The sequence below is a fragment of the Pseudochaenichthys georgianus genome, chromosome 11, assembly GCF_902827115.2.
Source record: "Pseudochaenichthys georgianus chromosome 11, fPseGeo1.2, whole genome shotgun sequence".
In the NCBI taxonomy this organism is placed as follows: domain Eukaryota; kingdom Metazoa; phylum Chordata; class Actinopteri; order Perciformes; family Channichthyidae; genus Pseudochaenichthys; species Pseudochaenichthys georgianus.
This window is the reverse complement of record NC_047513.1, coordinates 11,651,364-11,673,626: the sequence shown is the minus strand read 5'-3', so window position 1 is coordinate 11,673,626 and position 22,263 is coordinate 11,651,364. Positions and strand designations below refer to the sequence as shown.

General features: G+C 40.0%; 2 protein-coding genes across 2 annotated transcripts; one reads left to right on the top strand and one right to left on the bottom strand.

The window, feature by feature from the left end:
- Positions 1-1,131: 1,131 nt before the first annotated feature.
- Positions 1,132-13,350, top strand: cap1 (CAP, adenylate cyclase-associated protein 1 (yeast)). Its single transcript, XM_034094960.2, is given in 13 exon segments — positions 1,132-1,240; positions 5,926-6,030; positions 6,490-6,590; positions 6,886-6,963; positions 7,916-8,059; positions 8,773-8,858; positions 9,336-9,441; positions 10,286-10,402; positions 10,404-10,646; positions 11,069-11,192; positions 11,363-11,445; positions 11,603-11,746; positions 12,339-13,350. Coding segments are annotated over 12 exon segments (1,413 nt in total). The 5' UTR covers positions 1,132-1,240; positions 5,926-5,927; the 3' UTR covers positions 12,423-13,350.
- ppt1 (palmitoyl-protein thioesterase 1 (ceroid-lipofuscinosis, neuronal 1, infantile)) lies at positions 13,348-22,260 on the bottom strand. Its single transcript, XM_034094962.1, has 10 exons — positions 22,174-22,260; positions 21,376-21,497; positions 18,808-18,917; positions 17,915-18,042; positions 17,661-17,731; positions 15,738-15,840; positions 15,555-15,645; positions 14,734-14,832; positions 14,583-14,654; positions 13,348-13,804 (listed from the first exon to the last, which is right to left on the bottom strand). Exons 2-10 carry the CDS (start codon positions 21,488-21,490, stop codon positions 13,682-13,684), a joined length of 912 nt encoding a protein of 303 aa, XP_033950853.1. The 5' UTR covers positions 21,491-21,497; positions 22,174-22,260; the 3' UTR covers positions 13,348-13,681.
- Between the last annotated feature and the right edge of the window lie 3 nt (positions 22,261-22,263).

Sequence of the window (22,263 nt, the reverse complement as noted above, 5' to 3'; positions counted from 1 at the left end):
AGACTTCAGAATGAGGATTTGTTTGCTATTGTGCATATCTCATTATCATGGCAAATGCATCCTTCTTGCATTGTAACATGTTTAATATAGTATTGCATATAGGATAACATTTACCATACAACTTAACACCCCTATCTTTAACCCACAGAGTGATATAAGCCATCATTGCATTCACATACAGTATCTCCCTCATAGCTTGTTTTCGCTCTGACTTGTATGAGGCCTCTGTGGTTTTGCTTTCCAGCTCCATTATTTACGAGACGATGATTCCATATCAATTTATGGTGAAAGAACGTTTGCCTACATTAACATGTAAGACAATTTGTAAATGTTTTTCACTATATAGATATAATCTCATTCTTTTTTGTTTACATCAAATGAAATTAATAAAGTAGGGCTGTAACAATTGGTCAAAGGACAAAAATAATCCTATAAATCAACATCCATTGTTTGTGCTCTTCAAAATGTAATAAGTTGCTACTTTTCTTTTTTTTTAAACTTATTTTTCACTTACTTTTGATAATGCATAGATTATTCAATTGTTGGGGAGAAAAAGCATTTTGAAAATGTGAACTCTGAAAATGTGTGTTAGGCACTTTGTTTTAATTTATTTTAAAGAGAAATAATAAATAGTCAAACAAATTCTTAGTTGCGTTCCCAAAGTATGAGTGCAGAATAGATTAATGTTCTGCATGGAATACTATTTGTTCTTGCTTGCAGATTTGCACTAGTGCATGTGTCTTTTTGAACATAGAAAAAGAAAAAGACTGATTAGTTAAGTCATATGCTTCCTGACTGAAAGAGGACAGGCCAGCAAACATGTTGAAGCATGACAGAGCACAGGAAGCATGCACCACAGAGATGCTCCATACTACAGTATTAATGCAAACTACATGCCTGCAGATGAAAATGCAGTATTTATGGGATATGTGTTCTTCTAAAGGCATTTTAAAAAAGAATAAATGCTATGATGTATTATCTCTGCTGCAAAGCCGTCCGATATGTCATGAGGAAGGAAAGCAGTAATTTGTCTCTTTTTTCTTTATATTGCTGCCCTCTGCCTCTCACTCCTTATATGGGAAAGGAATTAGTTGCGCGAACAAGGGCGGAAACGTTGCGCGGTGACAGCTGGGTAAATTCAGCGACATACAGGAAGAAAAAGAAGAAGCACACTCTCCTGCAAGCTGCACACTCCTACGGTGACATACAGGACCAAATCACTGCTTGACCCGTTTAGCAGGTAAGAAAGATGCAGTTGTTTGGATGTGCGGTTCACTTTAGTGTAAAACATAAAGATAAAGAGACAACAGGGACACGCCGCTCCCTTCTTACCGCTGCAGCGAATCATGGAGAAATCATTTATTGAAATCGGTGTGATGCTAATACACCCGGCTAGCCTAGGATGCTAATGCCGTTAGCTGCAATATCTTACGCTTAACCATTGCCTGACATACATACAGTTTCTGAATGTTTTATCCTTCTGTTAACTTCTTCTTTCTGTGATAAAAAAACGACGGCTTGATAAAATGTGGAAACTTCTTTTTTATGCAGACTGAGGCAACATTAGCTAATAGAGGGAGGGGTGTGTGAGAGGAAAAAAAATCCAGGAAATGCCGAAACAGGACAACAGCATATAGTCGACAACAGGGAGTGGAAATAACGGATCAATTGGTTTATAAAAAGCTACAACTCTAAACAATAAAGCTTAATGTATGTTATAGGTTAGTCAAACAAAGGGTTTGTTACTTTAGCTCTGTCATTGTGGCCGATGGTGTTTTGACACATTGTGCACGCCCCGCGGACCTGCTTCCTCATTGATGAAGCTGCTGTCCAGAACCAGATAACATTATTTAGGAAAACATATGTTTACGTCTAACACTCAAGCTGTCAAAATTGTATCTTGTCCCCCCTCATATTTAATATAAGCTTCACTTGTAGGTCTAGGGAGACTACACTTGCCGGGGACACATTTCCACGCAACACCCACCGGCTCTGCTAGCTAGCATTAGCTTTAGCATCCCTGGCCGTCTGATTGACTGCAGAAATGTGGTCTCTTTATGAATACAAATGACATGTTGTTATAAATTACACAATCCATTGGTTGACACTTTTTTAATTTCCAAAATGTTATTAACTACAACATCTCGGCAGTTTTAATGCAAATAAATGCATTTTTCATATTCAGCAATAGGTGTTTAAGTCCTTACAAAAACAGAACAGGCACAAAGTACAGGTGAACTGTGTGCATACTTCAGCATGAGGTGGTGTGTTTTCTTTCGTGTATTTGTATTTGTTCTTTATCAAAGGCGACATGGAGGACTTTGCTCTTATAACACAAGAAGAGTACATCATGTCTTTAATTTTCAACCAAATGTGTGAGTCAATTATCTATATACATCATTAAATATTAAGATAATAACCCGGTTGGTCATCTGGTAGAGTGGTACAATTTGGGACAACATTTGTTTTAAAGAAGAAAAAAGCTCAACAGAAGTTGGGTAACTTAAAATGAAACTGGTAAACTGAGAGGAGTTATCTCCTTGATAAATACATTACATTGCATTTAGCTGACGCTTTTATCCAAAGCCACTTACAATAAGTGCGTTCGACCAACAAAATACAAACTTGAAGAAAACAGAATCATATAAGTACATCAGGCTTCATAGAGCAAAAAACATTTCAAGTGCTACTCAACTGGTTTTAGATAAGCCAGCCCTTTATTAGTATATAAGTGCTTTGTTAATAGTTCTATCGCTCGAAGTGGTATCGAAAGAGATGAGTTTTCAGTCTGCGCCGGAAGGTGTGTAAGCTATCTGCTGTCCTGATGTCAATGGAGAGCTCATTCCACCATTTTGGAGCCAGGATAGCAAACCCACGTGTTTTTGCTGATGGGAACTTGGGTCCCCCTCGCAGCGAGGGTGCAGCGAGCCGTTTGGCTGATGCAGAGCGGAGTGCACGTGCTGGGGTGTACGGTTTAACCATGTCCTGGATGTAGGAAGGGCCAGATCCATTCGCAGCATGGTACGCAAGTACCATTGTCTTGAAGTGGATTCTAGCAGTTACCGGAAGCCAGTGAAGGCAGCGGAGGAGCGGCGTGGTGTGGGAGAATTTAGGAAGGAAATACTGTTTGTCAAACGTACTTTTAATGAATTAATAGCATTGGTTATCATGAAATAAATCATATTTTTATTACCACTTTACATTGCACCTAAACAATATAATTTTAATCTAATTGCACATTTTTCACTCGAGTCGATATATGTTCAAATTTTATTTTGTAGTCTGATTACATAATCCCTAATAAATGTAGCCTGTTACTACCCAATCCTGATCACATTAACATCAGCTGCTTTGATTTGTTGTAGACCAGGTCCCTCTGGAGTAGGACTGAACTCAATGACATTGTTTTGGATAACTACTCCAACTACTGCTTCTAAAACTATTTAAAAGTTGATGTGTGTTTTTGCTTAGCAAAAGGACGGCAAGGCTACACACAGAAAATGTTCTTTGTCTGAACGTCTTGCCCTCAGGCAGAGAAACCCTCACACAGGCCTAACCTACTTCACATGCCCTGAATGCTGATTTGTGCCATATGTCCACATACGTAGGTCTATGAATTCTCTGTTTTTTCGACAACACGGAACGTGTGTTACAAGATTTCTCTGTTAACATAACCATAAAAGGAATGTTTCCTCCACCTCTGAAGTTGTGGTTAGGCTCCACTTTTGCCTATTATTATATAACTTTAATCTAAGGAAAATGTTTTGAAAGGCATGATTCCCTGTCTTTACTCATTGCTATATCTGCCCCCATGTCTCTGGAAAGTTGTTCGCTGACAGTTGAGGTCCCTTGGTGGTCAGCACTTGGCTCAAACATAATATGTGGTCACTTTTCTTTGGTGCACTTACGGAAATGATTCCAAGCGTCTTAACTCATGTAGCAGCAGCAGAAGAAGTTTGTTAGTGACTGTGATATGAAGGTCTTTTTTGATAGCAACTTATACATTTAGTATCATGTTTGACTCCCACATACACCTTTAGGGGGCCACTCCCTTCCTGTATTGCTGGTGAGTCATCTCTCAGCTGAGAGCAGCAAAGGTAACGTTGGACTCTGGTGCTGCTGTGGCACTGAACATTTAGGTCAAGGGTAGTAAGAGTTTGTGTCCTACTATGATCTAATTTAATCTTCAGGCCTTGTGGAGACAATCATTTAAACTATGTCTGAATGGGTGAGGCTGAAAAAGGGAAGTTTATGCATTTCAAAATGTGGCTGTGAGTAGTTTTCTGTTGGCCATGAAGATGGTTTGGCCTTTTTCTAAAAACGTCTCCTACATTATCAACTCATTGGGCATTAGTAATACTGCTGACATACTGCCATATTGGTAAGACTTCACCTAACAGCCTAAGGGCATACATATTCTACTAACTTTAACTATTTAACCTGCCTCACCCAATGGTGCTTTAAGGTACTGCTTCTGAAAATAGGATAATATTGACATCAGGTTTGAGTGGTATAAATAGATATCTCTTTAACAACTTCTGGTTGGTACATTTCACATTTTGTGTAACATTATATAATAATCCATTTTGAGATAGAAGTTTGTCTTTCTACAAAAGCCTTTGTTAAATATATGAAGACACATGAACTGTGCCTAAATAAAACAAAGTTAATTACTGAATAGTTTTCTTTTTCAGCTGTAGTGTTGATGTTTGATACCAAGCCACTCTCTTACGTATCCAAATTAAATTCTTTCCCTCCTGTATTAAGGGAAGTCTCTTTAAGTGTGCCCCTAGCTTCACAGCCAAAGATTTGAAGTGCTCTCTGTCTTAAAATATCTAAAGATGTAGACTGGTGTAGTGAAAGTGCCACTGTAGCAGCAGCTTTATCTCATGTGGCCTTATTAATGAGAGTGGCTATGAGCACCATTCACCGTGAGCCAGGTGTAAGTACCTGGGACTGGAGGCACTCCGTCACACGGCCGAGGCAGCGTCAGGTTACACACATCTTATGTAATGTGAGTCTTTCTCATTAGTTGTGTGTATAAGAAGTTGGTTAATCGTGTATTCAAAGGGGTAAGATAGGATAATCGGTTTCCATGTTGGCACACATTCCCGAGTCCCGACTGTGTTGTTTATCTGAGTAAGTGCCATGTTTGTCAGCGCTTCCTTCACTTGAAACTGTCGCTACTGGGCTTACAGTTTGGAAGTGCTTTGCTGTGAAACCGCTCTGCAGTATTTGGGACACAGGGCAGGTCTGCACTCTGCAGAGTCCGCGGTGACTTGCAGTGATCCACATACCTTTACTCAGCAAGTCCTGGCCTGCTTACCAACACAACTGTTCTTCTTTTTCCGTACCACTTCAAAAGCTCCGTCATAATGTTTAAGGGACATTAGAACGTTTGTTCTGTCCATTTATAGAGATAAAAGGGTTAAATTATCTCCAGATTTAAGTTCTAAGAAGAAGAACACTTTTGGTTACCCTAGAGTTAACTATGAATGTTTGATGAACTTCAACTTATATAACATAAACCTTTATCTAGGACAGCCTGATCTCTGTTTGCAGGCTTTAAAATATACTGTAGCCCTACTTCAATCAAGACTCTTTGGATACAATCAACCAAAGGGAACATGTGCTCAGGATCCTGCTGTACTCCTACCAAAGCAGTGGATTTTAATTGCTGCAATAGCCTTCACATTGTGTCCCAGGAGTAATTCAATCCCCAATTAGAAGACTACTTGAACAGAAAATACTCCTGTGACTGGAAGATTAAAAAAAAAATACACACAGGAACAAAAAAAAGAAGTAAAAAAGCTTGTGGAGTTGCTGGTTATTATGTAAATGTTTCTTTGTGTAACCAGGTACTAGTAAACCTTTTTTTGCTCCGTCTTCTTTTCCTAAATCTGTTTCCCTACCCTTCCCTCGCAGGAATGGCTGAGTTGGCAGGTCTGGTGCAGCGGCTGGAGGTGGCGGTGGGTCGGCTGGAGTCCATGTCGGGCCCTGGAGGCAGCGGTGGAGCTTCTGCTGGTGGAGGTACATGATCAAGGGCCATCATCTTCGAAAGATTCTGCTCCAAAAAACAAACAAAATGTGGAACCTTCTATTTGGTTTGATTTGAGTTTGCATCTTTTTTCAGTCATCAAGAGTTAAATATTTGTGCCCACAATTATCCTTCAAGTAGATAAACAAGAAGTAACTTGGTTTGGATGTCAACATTCAGCAGGCAGTGATGCATCTTAAACCAGTCGCCTGCTTTTTTGACTGCAGTTAAAGGCTGCATTTCACTTAAATGGATTCCTTGCGTCCCTCACTTGCGTCGTTTCCCTGCGACTAGTCCCTCCCACCAGGGAAGCATGGAGGGACGCAAGGAAACCACGAGAAGCAGGGACTGAGTTTTAAGAGCAATGGGATGTCGTTTCCTTTTTTTTCATGCTGTTTATTTTTTTACAATATGTTTTATTGCAATTTTTTGCGTGTTTTCTTTCTCTGTAGCTGTGTCGGCGTACGTGGAGGCTTTTGATGTGATCGCCAATGGCTCCTTGGCTCAGTACCTCTCCCTCAGCCAGAAGATCGGAGGCGATGTCCAGAAACATGTAAGCTGCCTGTTCAATGCAACATAATATACAAACGTGAAAAATACTAATGACTGTTCTGTCATTTTTGCACATCAAGTAATCTCACTCTTGACACACCAACCAAATCATTCAGCCTTTGTAATTAAATGTATCCATTTTTAAAGTTGTGGTGTAAAAAATGCAAAACTTGACGTGACTCGTGTGGAGGATTTTTATTATGTATGTGATGGTTAATTAAAGTGTCAAAAGCATGCAGAACCAGCAGCAGGATGGCTCTTTGTTCAGAGGTCTAAACTTCCTCTCTTCCTTGCAGGCAGACATGATGAAGCAGGCGTTCTCCGTTCAGAAGCAACTGCTCCAAACGGCCGCCTCCTCCCAGAAGCCCTCTGATGTGAGTTAAACACACTTCCTAATTGCTCGGCCACCTAATTATCTCAGTTAACGAAATGGCATTGATGAATCCATTTCAGCAAGATGAATAATTCATTATACTCGCCTTCATCCCTGCAGCCTCTTCACTCTTTTGTCTTTCATGGTGTTGTTTCTTCTTATTTCCTGCCATTATATTTGATATCTGTAGACTTTATTCAGACTTGATTCAAGCTTAATACATTCTTGTTGCGAATTGTAAACCAGAGCCCTGCCATATATATCTACAAGCTTAGGTTTTGATTTATCATTTGGAGAAGTTAATGGCCGCACTGCCAAGTGACTGGACTTCCTCTATCGTTGTCTTCCAATCTCATTCCAGTGCCAGATTCACCTCGGTTTTTTTTTATTTTTATTTTTTATTTTGATATACTTTATTATTAATCCCCGTGGGGAAATTGTTTCTCTGCATTCGACCCATCCTAGTGTTAGGAGCAGTGGGCAGCCATTTTGAACAGCGCCCGGGGAGCAGTGTAGGGAACGGTGCCTTGCTCAGGGACACCTCGGTAGCACTTGGTCTTGCCGGGACTTGAACTGGTGACCTTCCAATTGCCAAGCCAAGTCCCTATCGACTTCGCCACCACCGCCCCAGAAGGGTTTAGCTAGACCACTGGCTCCCCCCTTTCGAAGGCTGAGAACAAATCTCTACTTTAAAGCTTAGCAACAAGTTAGCATTGCTTAGCTGGTTTGAGCTCTATAATTCAAATGTTTTGTCATATTGTTTGTCTAAACTAGTTTGCGTCCCAACTGTAAATCCAAATTTAGTGGAAAGATGTTTGTAATATAACTTCTTGTAATGAAAAAAATCCTTTTGTTTTCACAAAGTCACCAAGGTCTCCTAACTCTAAAACTCCAGAACTTGAAGTTGCTTACAAGTTGTCTCCCCCCCCCCCCCCCCCCCCCCCCCCATTCAGGCACTTTTGACCACCATCCTGCAGCCCATGTCCAAAATGATGCAGCAGGTGCAGACGTTCAGGGAGCAGAACCGCACCTCGCCGCTCTTCAACCACCTGTCTGCCGTCAGCGAGAGCGTGCCCGCCCTCGGATGGGTCGCCATGGTGAGGCTGGGGTGTGGGTGTGTGTGTGTGTGTGTGTCGCCGGCCAGAAACAAGTCACTCTTTGATTCTGTCATCACAGTCTGCTGAGCGACAGTTTTTTGGCTGACACACGGCCACCAGCAACAGAGCTTCACTGTTTCATTCAGATGATGAACTCTTTGTTTGTTGTTCTTTTGATTCTCATGATTAATGCATCATGATGTCAAAAACACACAATGGATGCATTTATTCTTTTTACTTGTAGTGTAATCTAAATGAAATGCCTGCACTACTCATTTATCCCTGTACTGAGACATTTTAAGGAAGAGTTTTTCATTTGGGGAGATGCATGTATTCGCTTTCTTGCTTAGAGTCTGCCAGTCGGCAAGAGGCAGCAGTTGGTTAGCTTAGCATAAAGACTGCAAAGTGCAAACGGAAGGAAACAGCTAGCCTCTCTGTCCAGAAACCTTTCTCCAAACTTCCAGCAGTAAGCAAATAAGAGAATTCTCCAAAATCTCAAGTGATATGTTAATTTGTGAGCTTTATTTTTGAACTTTGAAAGAGCAGGGAACAATATGTGTCCCTGGTCCACCTCCTTATTCTAAGCTAACACCTATCCTCGTCTAACTTTTGACAAAGCAAACGAGCATACTACCATAAATGTTTAATATTTATTTCAAGCTCTTTTAAGACAGTGATGCTTTTGTTTGACCTCCTTGCTCTCTGTGTCACAGGCTCCTAAGCCCGGCCCCTTTGTTAAAGAGATGCAGGACGCCGCCATGTTCTACACCAACCGTGTGCTCAAGGACTACAAGGAGAAGTAAGTGAAGCCTCTCTATATTCTGCTGTCCAAGCACTCACTCAGGAAGTATTGTAAGAACGTCAGGGGGTTACTTTTGCAATGTAGTACTTGTTAGGTTTTTTTTTAAACGGCATGATACGTGTTTAAAATGTTGTAACATCTGATAACTAAAAGGTTATCAGCCAAGCAGTTTGCTCAACACATCTGTCGTCCGTCTTTCCTTCCTCCAGGCTCTGTATTTAAAGTCAGCGTTTCCACTTCAGACGCTGACTCATGCTGCTACTAGACTTCCTGTATTTAGACCTGAAAAGCGTTTGTGTTTACGAGCAGAGTTACAGTCAGGTTAGAATTTAATGAGTAAAATCAGATGCACAGAAACAACTTTACAAACATGTCTCTGCAGAGTTGATATATGCTAGTACATTGCTAGAGAGGGGAAAAAAGAAAACCTAAAATGGCTAGACTTTAACTTCTGTTTCCGTCTCTCCTTCACAGGGACAAGGTACACGTGGACTGGGTGAAGGCCTACCTCTCCATCTGGACTGAGCTGCAGAACTACATCAAACAGCACCACACCACCGGGCTGACCTGGAGCAAGAGCGTGAGTCTTCAGAGTAACACTTAAGAATCCTCTCTAGAATCAAATGATAAAAAAGACCACTTCTCTCAAGCGACTTGCTGTCACTAACAGTAAAGTGCGAGAGTAATTATTACGCACATGTATGTTCTGAGCACGATGAGATTATCGGTGATAGCAATTTAGCCTGCCAGATATATAATTCTCTTAAAAACATCCATACATTATTACTTCATTTCTATTACTATGCATTTAAAGGGGCCCTATTAAGCTTATTTTCAGGTTCATATTTGTATTGAGCCTCTACTGGGACATGCTTTAATGTTGATGACCAATCACAACAGAGTCAGCTAGCTAACCAATCAGAGCAGACTGGGCTCTGGTTTCAGACGGAGTGAAAAGACAGGCAGTATGAGGGAAAATAAAGGGCTTTTTGAACATTAGAGGTAAACATGTCAGTGTCTAGCAGTGCTTCTCAAAGTGTGGTCCGTGAGCACCCCCTAGTGGTCCGTGAGTGTATTGGTAACATTTCACATTTGAAATAAATAAATACATTTGAGTTTTGCAGAAATATCTCCGCAATGGAGCGAGCTTAAGTTTCACTTGTTTGTACCATTTTCAGGCGATTTGTAATCTGTTCTAGAAAAACGATGTGACTTTGGATATTTGTGGAGTTAGGTGGTCCGTGAGTGTTTTTTTTTATTGGTTAAGTGGTCCTTGGTATGAAAAAGTTTGAGAAACACTGCTGTAGAGGTACACAAGCATAATGGGGCCCCTTTAAACATAGCTTAACATAACTTAGCTGAATCATATGCTGTGACATCGCATGTCTTCAGGTACAGTATTTCTGACTTCCTGTCCACCTCAGGGTCCCGTTGCCTCGGCCTCTGCAGCTGCCCCCAGGGCTCCTGCTGGTGGATGTGCGCCCCCTCCTCCCCCTGGACCCCCTCCTCCCCCCATGGACTGCAGCAGCTCCGGTGGTGGCGGGGGGGGGCGATGGTGGTGCTGACACCCGCAACGCTCTGTTCGCCTCCCTCAACAAGGGAGGGGACGTCACCACCGGCCTGAAGCATGTGAGCGATGACCAGAAGACCCACAAGAACCCCACCCTGAGGGGCAACGCTCCAGTGCGTGCCGGACCCAAACCCTTCACCGCAGCCAAACCTGCTATGGCCCCCACCCGCACTCTGCCCCCTGTGCTCGAGCTGGACGGGAAGAAGTGGAAAGTGGTAAGTAGTTTGTTTACTCTCAAACAAATAGTACCTAGAACATAAGAAATCAGCCTCAGTGACACATTTTTGCTTGACATATGTTACTTTAGTGAGGACCCTAAAAAGTTAGCCAGAGTGACTGTTTTTAAATACTTATACACTACTACATATTTTGATATATAAATGTTATCTATTACAGTACAATGTGGACATTTCTTAATTCTTTTAGCTATTTTATTAATTCAAATCCAATTTCCTGCAGGATCAATAGTGTTCTGATGATTGACAAGAAAATACTTTATGCTATAATGCTACCAGAATGAGCCATTATTATATACTTTTTATAAAATACTTATTTAACTCTTGCCTTTTTAATATTGTTTCCTCCACTCTTTAGCTCTGTTTTGTTAATTCTCTTGTTCTTTGTCTTGCCTCTGCAGGAGAACCAGGAGGGAGTGCAGGACCTGGTGATCAGCGACACAGAGCTCAAACAAGTAGTTTATGCTTACAAGTGTAACAAGAGCACCCTGCAGATCAAGGGCAAGATTAACTCCATCACAATAGGTACGATCAAAACTGCGTGTCTGATGTTTAGAGATGCTGAAACTCACTCGTCAGAACCTTCTGAAATATATGCGCGAGAGAAGATGGGTAGACAGGGTCTTACTTATTTACCAAACTTATAAATATATAGTCTTTGATCTTCTCTCTAAATATTTGTTTGTCTCCATCAGACAACTGTAAGAAGCTGGGCCTGGTGTTCGATGATGTGGTGGGCATCGTAGAGATCATCAACTGCAAGGACGTCAAGGTCCAGGTGTGTTTTTAAAAAGACAAAGTGTTATTACAATTTAGTTTTTACTTCGTGTGTTACACACCGCACGGACGTGCAGTGCAAATGTCCCATCAGATACTGAGGACGAAATGGCTTCATCAACATGCTAATGTTTTTTGTTGCCTTTTTACGCATCCAGGTCATGGGTAAGATCCCCACTATCTCCATCAACAAGACGGACGGTTGCCATGTCTACCTGAGCCAGGACTCTCTGGCCTGTGAGATTGTCAGCGCCAAGAGCTCCGAGATGAACATCCTGGTACCCAACAAAGAGGGAGAGTTTGTAAGTATCCCTTTTTTAGGATGGAAATAATACAAAATAATGTTTAAAAGATAAGTCGAGAAATATTCTCAATTTCTTTTGTTCATGTTAGTAAATCTAAACCAATGCCACTTAAAGAAGGCATAGAGCACGATGTTTGCCAACACACTCATCAAAGAGCTGCTGCACTGTCAGACATCTTCGTTCATTAATTTGAATAAGACTGTAGTTTACTTTGAATTAATCCCACAAACACACACTACCTTCCTGCAGCCGTGAATACTAACTAGTGGCAAATGTGTATTGGTGTGTTCATCCACAGCTGAAAACAGTCCACAACACATGATGCATCATTTCCTCCTGATTGAGAAACATTTTGGTCAAACTCAATGTTCAGATATTTTAGGAAATAAGCCTATAATTCTGTGTAGGAACCAATGAGTAAAAGAGCCCCTGGCAGAGTAGGAAAGTCAGAAAGTGCCAACCAATGGAAACGCTGTGTTTTTTGACAACAAATAAGAAGTCTTGCCTGCTTCATTATTTCTGCATGGGCATAAAAAAGGGCTTTTTTAAAAAAAGGGAAATATTTCACCATGACTTTTCTCTCCACTAGACGGAGCTCGCTGTTCCTGAGCAGTTCAAGACCGTCTGGGATGGCAAGAAGCTCGTTACCACATCAACAGAGATCGCTGGATAGATGGGGGCAGCATGTGATACCACGACCCCTTCACGGCACCATCCCCACCCCCCTTTTTTTGCAAATGCCTTCTTGACTGATTGACCACCCCACCAGCTAACTCTCACATTGTAGACTGAGATTTGGACCTTGTTGCGTGTGTTATATCTCCCTTCCTTCTTTCCATTATCAGCCAATCACAGCTTAAGCTGTCCCTTCCAACAGCCAATGAGAGGAATGCTCACTTTTATCTGGTGCAAAATCCTCCAGCCAATCAGCAGGGAGCGGCTTGTGGTTCAAATTGGAGCACTTTTCAAAAACATTTATGAGATTCTGTATCTATCTGGATAATGCTAAGCTAAATGTAACATGTAGAATAGCCAATTATATGCAATTCACCAGTGAAGCACTTGTCAAACTGAGAGGATAATGGCATTCATATCACCTCCGCTGATGTTATAATATGATGCTATAATAATACTAACATTCATAGTGGATAATGTAAAAACACTCAGAGCACAAATGGGGGTAAACAATGTGAAACTCTCATTTAGGTGATGTTGTAATAAGTCAAATGGCAGTAAAACTATCATTCCATGTGCTTTCCCTTAACCCACGTAGGACATTCCTGAATATGAACAAAGAAAACATTCCATATAAATGAGGCATGTAAGAAGAAGTTTGTGATAAAGAGATGCTAAGTGGAAGAGAGAGACATTGTAATTGTTAAATGCTTCACTTTAGTCCAAGATATTGATCATTATCAAAAAGTCTTAAATAAGCCTGACCATCGACGTCTCTCCACTCGCTCGCGTTCAGCTCTTGAAGCTCTTTGCTGAATTTTCTTTTATATTTTCTCTTTATTTACCTCTTTCTTTTCTGGGTCCAAAAATCTCAATTCTGCTCATTAGTACTGGAGATATCATTAAAAAAATGTTGCAATAAATAATGTGCTTTGTCTTTATTGGATTAAACACAATCTGTACAGAGGCTGTTGGATGATGTACATTAGGCTCCAACAACTAATACAATAAAAAGTCTCACTACATTTAGGAAACAAAACATGACCATAACGGCTCAGTGGAAATGTGAACAATTTTATAAAATTAACATAAAAAACCAACATGCGACAAAATCAGTGCAATAGGAATGGATTATGGGAGTTCTGAATCCCTGCTTAGTCGGTACGCTTTTACTCTTAACTTGCAATATATTGCTCTTAATATAGAATAGTTTACGTCTGCTATTATATGTCTCTGAGATGACAGACTGGAAGGGTTTTACTGTAGATAAGGCACCAGGTTTGCGGTGAACCACTCTCTGGAGAACTGCAGGTGGTCTCCCTTGGTCGCAAGAAAATCCAGCTTTCCAGCTTTGTCCATGGCAGCCAGACCCAGACGATCCTGCATGGAGACAGACATGATTCACCTTCAGCAAGTGAACTAAAGGCAGTCCTCGCTGCAGTTGCATTTATCATGATTATTTTGTCAAGGAAGGGTCCTAGTTGAGGTAAATAACCAGGAAGTGGAAGCCATGATAGGAGCTATTTGAGTCCTCTAAATGCTCAGCAATGATTTATTATATATATAGGCGAGAAGAAAGAAAGGAAATAATGCAATCCCAAAATCCCATACAGCAAGACAAGTTTTAATAATATCTGCTTTAATCCTCAGTGCTGTATGATTCTTTTAGACCCTTCCCTTTATTCCCCCGCAAGTCTTTATAAATGATCTTTCCCATCTTTCCTTGACCTTAGGACAATGTTCGTCTTAAATCGAGTAAAAGTACTTCAGAAAAGAGAAGACCAAACGTTTTTCCTTTAGCTCTGTTTGTAACTTCAACACCTTTTTAACCGTGCAAAAGAGTTGGGATGAAAATGTACAACCGACTAGGCAAAGTCAATAATCAGAAATATGAGAATCGTTTTAAAAAGGTTAAAAGACCAATTCATATGTCCGGTGGTTTAGTATTACATGTACAAGTTTAGGGATTGCAACTATTTTTTACAAGGTGCTATCCATGACAGTCCAACTATACTTGTATACAATCGTTGTAGCGCACATCTGACTAACCCTAAGACTGAGACTCTATGCTAATAAAATTAGTTTCATCTAGTTAAAATATCATTAATAAAGATTGAAGAGAGGGTAACAAGTATCATGCTATCATAAACACACGTACCTCCTTGTAGAGAAGGCTCTCCTGTAGAGTTTCAGTGTCTTTGGCCTGTCCAGTCTTCAGGAAGCCAAACCACTACAGCGAGAGTCAGAGGTTTAGTGATGCTGCTTTATTATATTTAGTGTAACATACATATACAGAGTGTGTTTGTTACCTCTGTATCGACAGGGTCCACCACGGTGTCCTGCAGGAACTTCACCATGACGAACTTCTCCAGCAGCTGGAGGTTCTTCTTATACGTCTCATTCACCGCCTTCAGAGCAGAAGGACGTGTAACATTAGAAACATACTGAGAAAGATGGTCAGTTTGATTCACACTATGAATACATGCATATCTCAATCAGCAACAGCAGCTTCTACAAACAGTGTGTGTGTACATCATTCAGACACACTGTAGGAGGACTTCATTTGAAATCAATTGCATGCAATACAATTACTTTTTGTATTTTAAGGGAAACTATGGTTTCTTTTATAGTAAATTTAACTTTTGCAAGACCTTTTTGTGAGAGACTATTTGATTAAATATTTTTGAAATACTATAAAAACACTATACTCTGACTTAATATCAATTTTGTATGACATACCTACAGTTTCTTTTTAAAATGTATTAATAATTATGAACCATTAAATAAATATGAGTTATAACTCTTTCTAAAGGGTGTCTTATTGGGAAATAATATTAAATATTTGTCTTACTTGCTGGTGCTCTTACTGCCAGATTCAGCAGGTAAAAGCCTCAGTAAGAGGAGCTGTAGTTCCATGTATCTTATCAAACTACTTTCTTTTTAAAAAACTATTACTTAACATTTTACTTTCCCACAGTAGCCAATGCTTGCATGCTGCCCTCCCACTACCTGAACTCATTGTACTGTATTTTGCATGAATGTTATATTTGCATTTGTTCCTCAGACTTCAGTTTGTCTGAGGTGCTGCGGCTGCAGACTGAAGCGGTCTTCACAAATCCTCCATACTGACCCTCTCCTGGTTGATGTCGGCCAGGAAGAGGCTGTGCTTCTTGTACAGGTCGTCGTTCAGCGGGTCGTGCCAGTACTGGGCCTGCACCAGGCTGATAATCACAAACACATCCGGTCAGTGATAGTGTGACAGACAGCCAAACAACATGCTGAACTCATCAGTGAGAGATGGGCGGAAACTCACTGTTTCTGAACAAAGTCGCTGTAAGCTCCGCTGTTCAGAGCTTTGCGGATCAGGTCACAGATATGGGAGCTCTCTCCGGGACACCGGGGCAGCCCGTACACTCCTGAGGGGCGCAAACACAACAGACAATTTGTGACCGGATAGTATTAAAGGTCTCCTATTATACTGTTTTTCATCAATATATTATAGGTCTCTGAAGTGTTTGTCTTGAAATACCAAACAGATCATGCATTGCAGCATTACCCATAATCCCCTCTGTTTCAGCCCTGTTTCAAAAGTGATGATTTTCTGTCTGTTACTTTAGAATGAAAATGAGGAGCCCCTCCCCATGCCCCTCTGGTGCTCCTTTCACACCAACGCGGTTCCCGTTCTAGCTCCATGCTAGAGCTTTTCTGGTTCGGAACCGGTTTTTATTTTCAGCCCCCTTTTTGTTCACACCGCCCAGAGGCCGACTGGTGCTGCCGCTGCTGCGTCATGACGTCACCGCTTACGCCGCTGATTTTCTCCACAACGGCGTCGGGTCGATGATCGTGTTGCTTTTAATCACACGAAGCCAGATTCAATTAAATAACGACCTCTCAACCCTTGTACTTTTCTCCAGAGTGCCGTGGTTCATTGTTTAAGAATGTGTTTCAGCGGCATTTACCGACCGCTGCAGTGCTGCTCGCTGTTTGGCATCACAACGCTGTTATGAAAGTTTCTCTGGTATAAAATGTGTGATGTTAGCATTAGCAACCAAAGCTAAACTGACTATCTTGACGACTTGTTGCTATCCTATTGTGGCATAATCCGGCACATTTTACTGGCATATTTTTCATTATGATTCTACTTGTGATAGTCGGACATGAGTCATGACAACCTGTGCAGCCCATGTATTGATTCCATCCGATAGCTGCGATAATACAAAACGAAACGTCTGCCTGCTCTCCACAATGATCAATGACAACATTGGTTGGTTATTGGCTAAAGGTTACACAAGCCAACAAATCATTATGACATCAAAGTGGCCAAAATCTGATCAGCTCATTTTCAGACAGGCTTTTATATAAATTGATCGGGCCAAAAAGAGAGAGAATCTTTTTTCCTGAAACTTTCAGAATCTCTTTACACAGAGGGGGAAAAAGTGGATTTTGGATTTAAATAGGTGACCTTTAACACTAGAGGATCTGATAATAAAGCCGTGGTTCAACATGGAGAAGACCTTCAAGTGCTCACAAAGACATGACTGACAACATTTATTTGGTCAGAGCAGCACTGATAAAATACATTGAGTAAGATCATGTGCTTTTGTCCAAAGCTCAGTAAAGCTAATAAAGTGACCTTTGTGTTGAGAACTGTTATTGTCAATATCAAGAATGAACTTTGAAACTTGAGTATTATTGGGATTAAACAATCACTGCTCCACCACTTGACCAATTTGTATTTGATTCCAATGGTTTTGCAAATGTAACTCACGTAGGAGAAAGCTGTTTTAATGTATACGCATTTGGTGACTAGTTACAGCAGCAGGACAATGTTTGCAGTATTAAAAATAAACTACACTGCCCACGATCATGGTAATGAAGGAACATGTCTGTGTGACTCACTGGTGCCTTTTTATAGTTTTGATACAACAATGAAGCTCTTTGGCAGACGAAGAAAATGTATCTGACTTTGAAAACAAAGATGACACTAGTAAGTGTACCCATTTATTGTTGATTTTTAAGTATAATAGAGATTGTGTTGTATACTAAAAGCATAATAGCAATACTTTAGGGATTTTATTATTACATGCGACTCCAACATGTTATATAGATGTATCCATTCATTAACTCTGTGTGATCAGTATACACAAAAAGAAACAGAAATGGTTTGCAGCAGCAGCTATGCCAAGGGAAATGAGCTGGGGTTTTTTTTTAAATGTTTTTTTTTTAATGATGTTACCTTGATGCTGGCCCCCGACAGAGATCAGGGTTTTCATTGGTGGAGAGGGACAGCGCTGAGCCACGGCTCTCCTAGAAAAAGAGGAACCAGGAAGTATCAAAACCAAGCTTCCTGATTCTCACACAAAAACTTTTCTCGATGATGTTGCTATTTTTACAATAATTCCTTGCGCAGACAAGAAGGAAACTTCACACAAAAACAGAAAATTAGCTAAATGTAAAAACCATCAAGTGTGCAGGACAGCAGTTACGTACAGAAACTGCGCCCCCTGGGAGAAGCCCATGGCGTTGTACCCTCCCTTCAGCTGGGGGTCCTGGGTCAGCTGACTGCACGCCATGGACACCTGCTCATTCACATCCAGGAAAAACCCATTTTCTGTGTCCTGCAGGAGGGGGAATATGAAAAGTTCAAAGCATGACAGGCAGATTAAGACGAAGAAAAGGAGCACCGTCCTGAGGAGAAACGCGGAGAGATGACTTCACGGTGCCACGACAGATCAAAGCAGAGTCATGCAGGTTTTATATGAATATTAACGCTGAAAAATGACAGCGTGAAGTTGTAAAATAGTTCCTTTCCTGATGTAACCTGTGCCACTGGCATTGCAAATATCACATGGTGGGAATCCTCACACGTCAGGTGGATGTGTTCATCACACTATGATTGTTCGATTCACATGTGATGGTTAAACACAACATATGTTTTTATTGCATTTTCTCTGTGTGATTGTATTTGAAATGTTCTTTTGTTCTCTATACTTGTGTTGTAAAGCGTTGTATTTTGTACGCGCTTTTTAAAATTCCTATAAAAACAACAAATACATTTTTGTATTAGTATTTGTAGTAGTACGTTTTTTTTATTATTATATGTTCAGATGTATTTGTTTGTACAAGAGGAATAAAGGAAGTTTTTTCTATTTGATATAAAAATACATTATGAATTTATAAGTTTGGAGTTACAAAACTATAGGGAAACTATTTAATAGCTTGAGAAACACACAAAAAACAATATAATATTTATAAAACATGTCAAATTAGCTCCAAAAAAACCAACGAATTGACAGAACAGAGAGATATTCAATAATATTTCATTTAATATTATAAGTTCCTTTGTAAGGGGGTTGGTTGTGGCTGGGGAAGTGTTCAAGTACCTGAACGACATTCTTCCCAATCATCAGTGAGAGCACGTAGATGCCAGAGATTTCCTCCTCGATCATCTTCTTCATGGCCCCCATGCTGAGCGGGTTACAACAGCTGTCGCCTGGTGGACACAGAAACAGTTCCTTTATTAGAATACGAGATATTTAGCTCACATTGACTCACAATAATAATAATACAGAGTGTATTGCTCATGAGGAAGCAGTGCATAAACACAAGCCGTGGAGGAGCTTAAGTGGAATCATAATTGTGAGTAGAACTTGACCTCAGAGGTACCGGCCATTCTTGTTGAAGGAGAAGTGTTTTGTTTTTCACTTCCACAGTATGCAAGTTCTAAGTTTAACTTTGAGCCTACACGACACACCTCGCTCACATCATAGGCCAGGTCAGTCAGCTTGAATTTAAAAGTCTATAAAGAAGTGGTGGTTGGGTTTTCTTTGCTTTCACTTATCACAGCACTCACCTGCAGTACCTTTCCCTTTCTGTTGTGAAGTCTTCAAAGCAAGATCAGGAGCCCTTTCTCTTGTAAAGTCTTAGAATTGTAACACAAAGGTGTTGAGATCTCCATAACAGGTTGAATACTTAAAACGAAAGTTAGTTATAATCAAATATAATCAATCATATTCTTGTATGAACCCATAATGAAAATACTTCTTGATGGTTGATGAATATGTATGTATGCTTACAATTTTAGTTGTTGCTGTTTGATAACTTTGCGTTTTAAAAAGAGGGTGTTGAGATCTCCATAACAGGTTGAATACTTAAAACGAAAGTTAGTTATAATCAAATATAATCAAATATAATCAATTATATTCTTATATAACTCTAAAGAAAATGTTTCATATTTTGTGTTTTTCTATATTTACAGTATAAACTAAGTGGTTTGTTGAATTGAGTGTAAGACTTATAATGATTTATGGGTGTCACTGATAAGAGAGTAGGCAGTTTCTTCTCTCTCCTCTCACAGCAGGGAGGGGGGCTCCTGACTTAAGGAGAAATACATTGAGGCCTCAAAAAGGCGGTTATGTCATAGCCGAGATATTTTTCAAATCCTACATGGGTCATGTCCTTTTTACACAAACCTGAGAAGGTGTGTCTTATGCCATAAGCTATAGAAGATGTCTGGTTATGTCCAACCTTGTACATCGGAGGCCAGGCCCAGTTTTACACAAAATTGGGTGTGGAGGAGGTGTTTTAGGGTTTTCTATCCGGTTTTTTGTGCATAAAGACAGGGGTTGAGAGAGTGAGGGCTTCAGAGCTGGGTTAATAGCTCTCGGTAAGGTTCTCTCAAACTTGGTAAATATCTCTTGAATTTCTTGGTTGGAATCCTGAGTGAATTTCTTTGAATGCTGAATGGAATGATTTGATGGAAGAAGCGTTTGTGAGTATTAGTACCTGCCTCCGTGAGGAACTGCCTCCGAAAACTGTGGGATAGGTATGGGTTTTTGAGTATTAGTACCTGCCTCCGTGAGGAACTGCCTCCGAAAACTGTGGGATAGGTATGGAATCGATGTGAATTGATTTCGTGAATGAAAAGTTGAATGTGCTTTTTATTATCACCGGTCTTTTTATGAGGAAATGCCTCTAAATTCTATCGGGAGATTTTAAATGTCACAACTGAATTGGGCAGTTGAAGTGAAACATTTTGGTAATAAATGTAAGACTGTGAATTAAAGTTTCATATTTGAACATGATCACAGCATCATTTTTTGTTTAGTATGATTATAATGTTGTAAAGAGAGAAGGTAAAAACCCTGTATTAGTTTGGACCTATTTTTCTTCAAATAAACTGATCCCACCTTTTGGACTGGGACAACTTAAAGGACACCTGTGCTCTCCTCTCCTGCTTCAAAGGTAAGACTGCACCCTGCCACACACACGTTTAGGTAGGAACACACCCCATTTACTGATACCAAAATCCTTCGGGATCGCTTAAACAGATTAAAAAGAGTTGTCTGAATAGAAACAGCAGTTAATTGAACCTGGTTCTTCGGGGAGTTAATAGAGGTGAGATCTTGCTGACGTTTGGTGGATCTGAGCCAAGCAGTAAACTTACATAGACTCAGTAACTTCGGTCAGGTCAATTAGTGAGGTCAGAGTAATTTACCGGAATAAATTATCAGGACCTCACCTATACTCTAAACAAGGAGATGCTTAAATATGTTCATTGTATAGTGTATAAAATGTCATTGCATTTAACATAACCTCACTTCCTGCTATAAGGTCCATAATTATAAAGTCATGCTGTGAAGCCAGACTCATCTTTAGTAGAGATGATATGAGATTTGTATTTGTATAATATGTCCCTTAGTTTTAACACCTTGTAGCTTCATTAAAGAGCTGGAACAAGCTGATATGAAATATGAAATAATGAGTGATACTTGAGTTGTATAAGATTTATTTTAAACTTATAGATACGTTACAGAAGTAAAGTGGGAAACTGGATGTTAAAGGGATAAATAAACAGATCAAATTATACCACAGGAAGGTTGATAAGACAGCTCCTTAATGTCATTTTGTATTATTTCAGTGTAAGAATGGGCAGCAGCACCGTCACTCACCCATCCCATGCCAGATCACCAGTGGTACGGTCCCATTGTCGGATTTATAAACTGGGCTTCCTGCGACCAGCAGCACTGGAGCCGCCAGGAGGACACACAGGAGGGCTGCTCTCATTCTGGACCTTTAAACAAACACATGAGGGGTTGAAATTTGCATTTTTATGTTGTGAAATATGTAATACATATTTCTCTTTCTTAATGTTGTACTACTTTATCAAAACACAAAGACAACAGGAGCTATTATATATTACATCTTCTTTTAATAAGAATGGCTTATTGTTCATTTTTCTGTACATGTAACAACACTTAGAAATACTTCCTTGTTTTCACACATTAGGTAAACCTACAATTATTCCTGAATTACTCCCAATTTGGGATAAGTAAATGTTGCTGAAATGCTCTGTAGCAGTCATGTGACAGTCAGAAACTAAGCTGACAGCAGCATTTCCTATTATTTTCAATGCGTTCACTTCATTATAACTGCTCATGGACTGTTTCAGATCTATCAGCAAAAGCCACAAAGCTAAGACAGGGAATTAGACCTTATAAAGTACTTTTAAAACATAAAGGCAATTTAAATGACTCATTGCGGAAGTTAGCATGGACAAGCTAACTTACTAATCAAAGAGGTTAACATCAATAAACCAATAAATAATTCCAATTTTAAATATGCAATTGCAGAATTTTAAATATGTAGAATTTGTAAAATCAACATAACGTTAAAAGCATGGAGCTTTAAGTTTAAAAGCAATATATAAGGTTTTACAACACCCTAAATGTCCAAAAAACATTACTCACCGCTTGTGTGTTCTTCCTGCTTTTGTTTATCACATGACTATGTTTAGGGAGAACAGCCAATCAGCTTCAAGAGGCGTCTAACTTGTGACT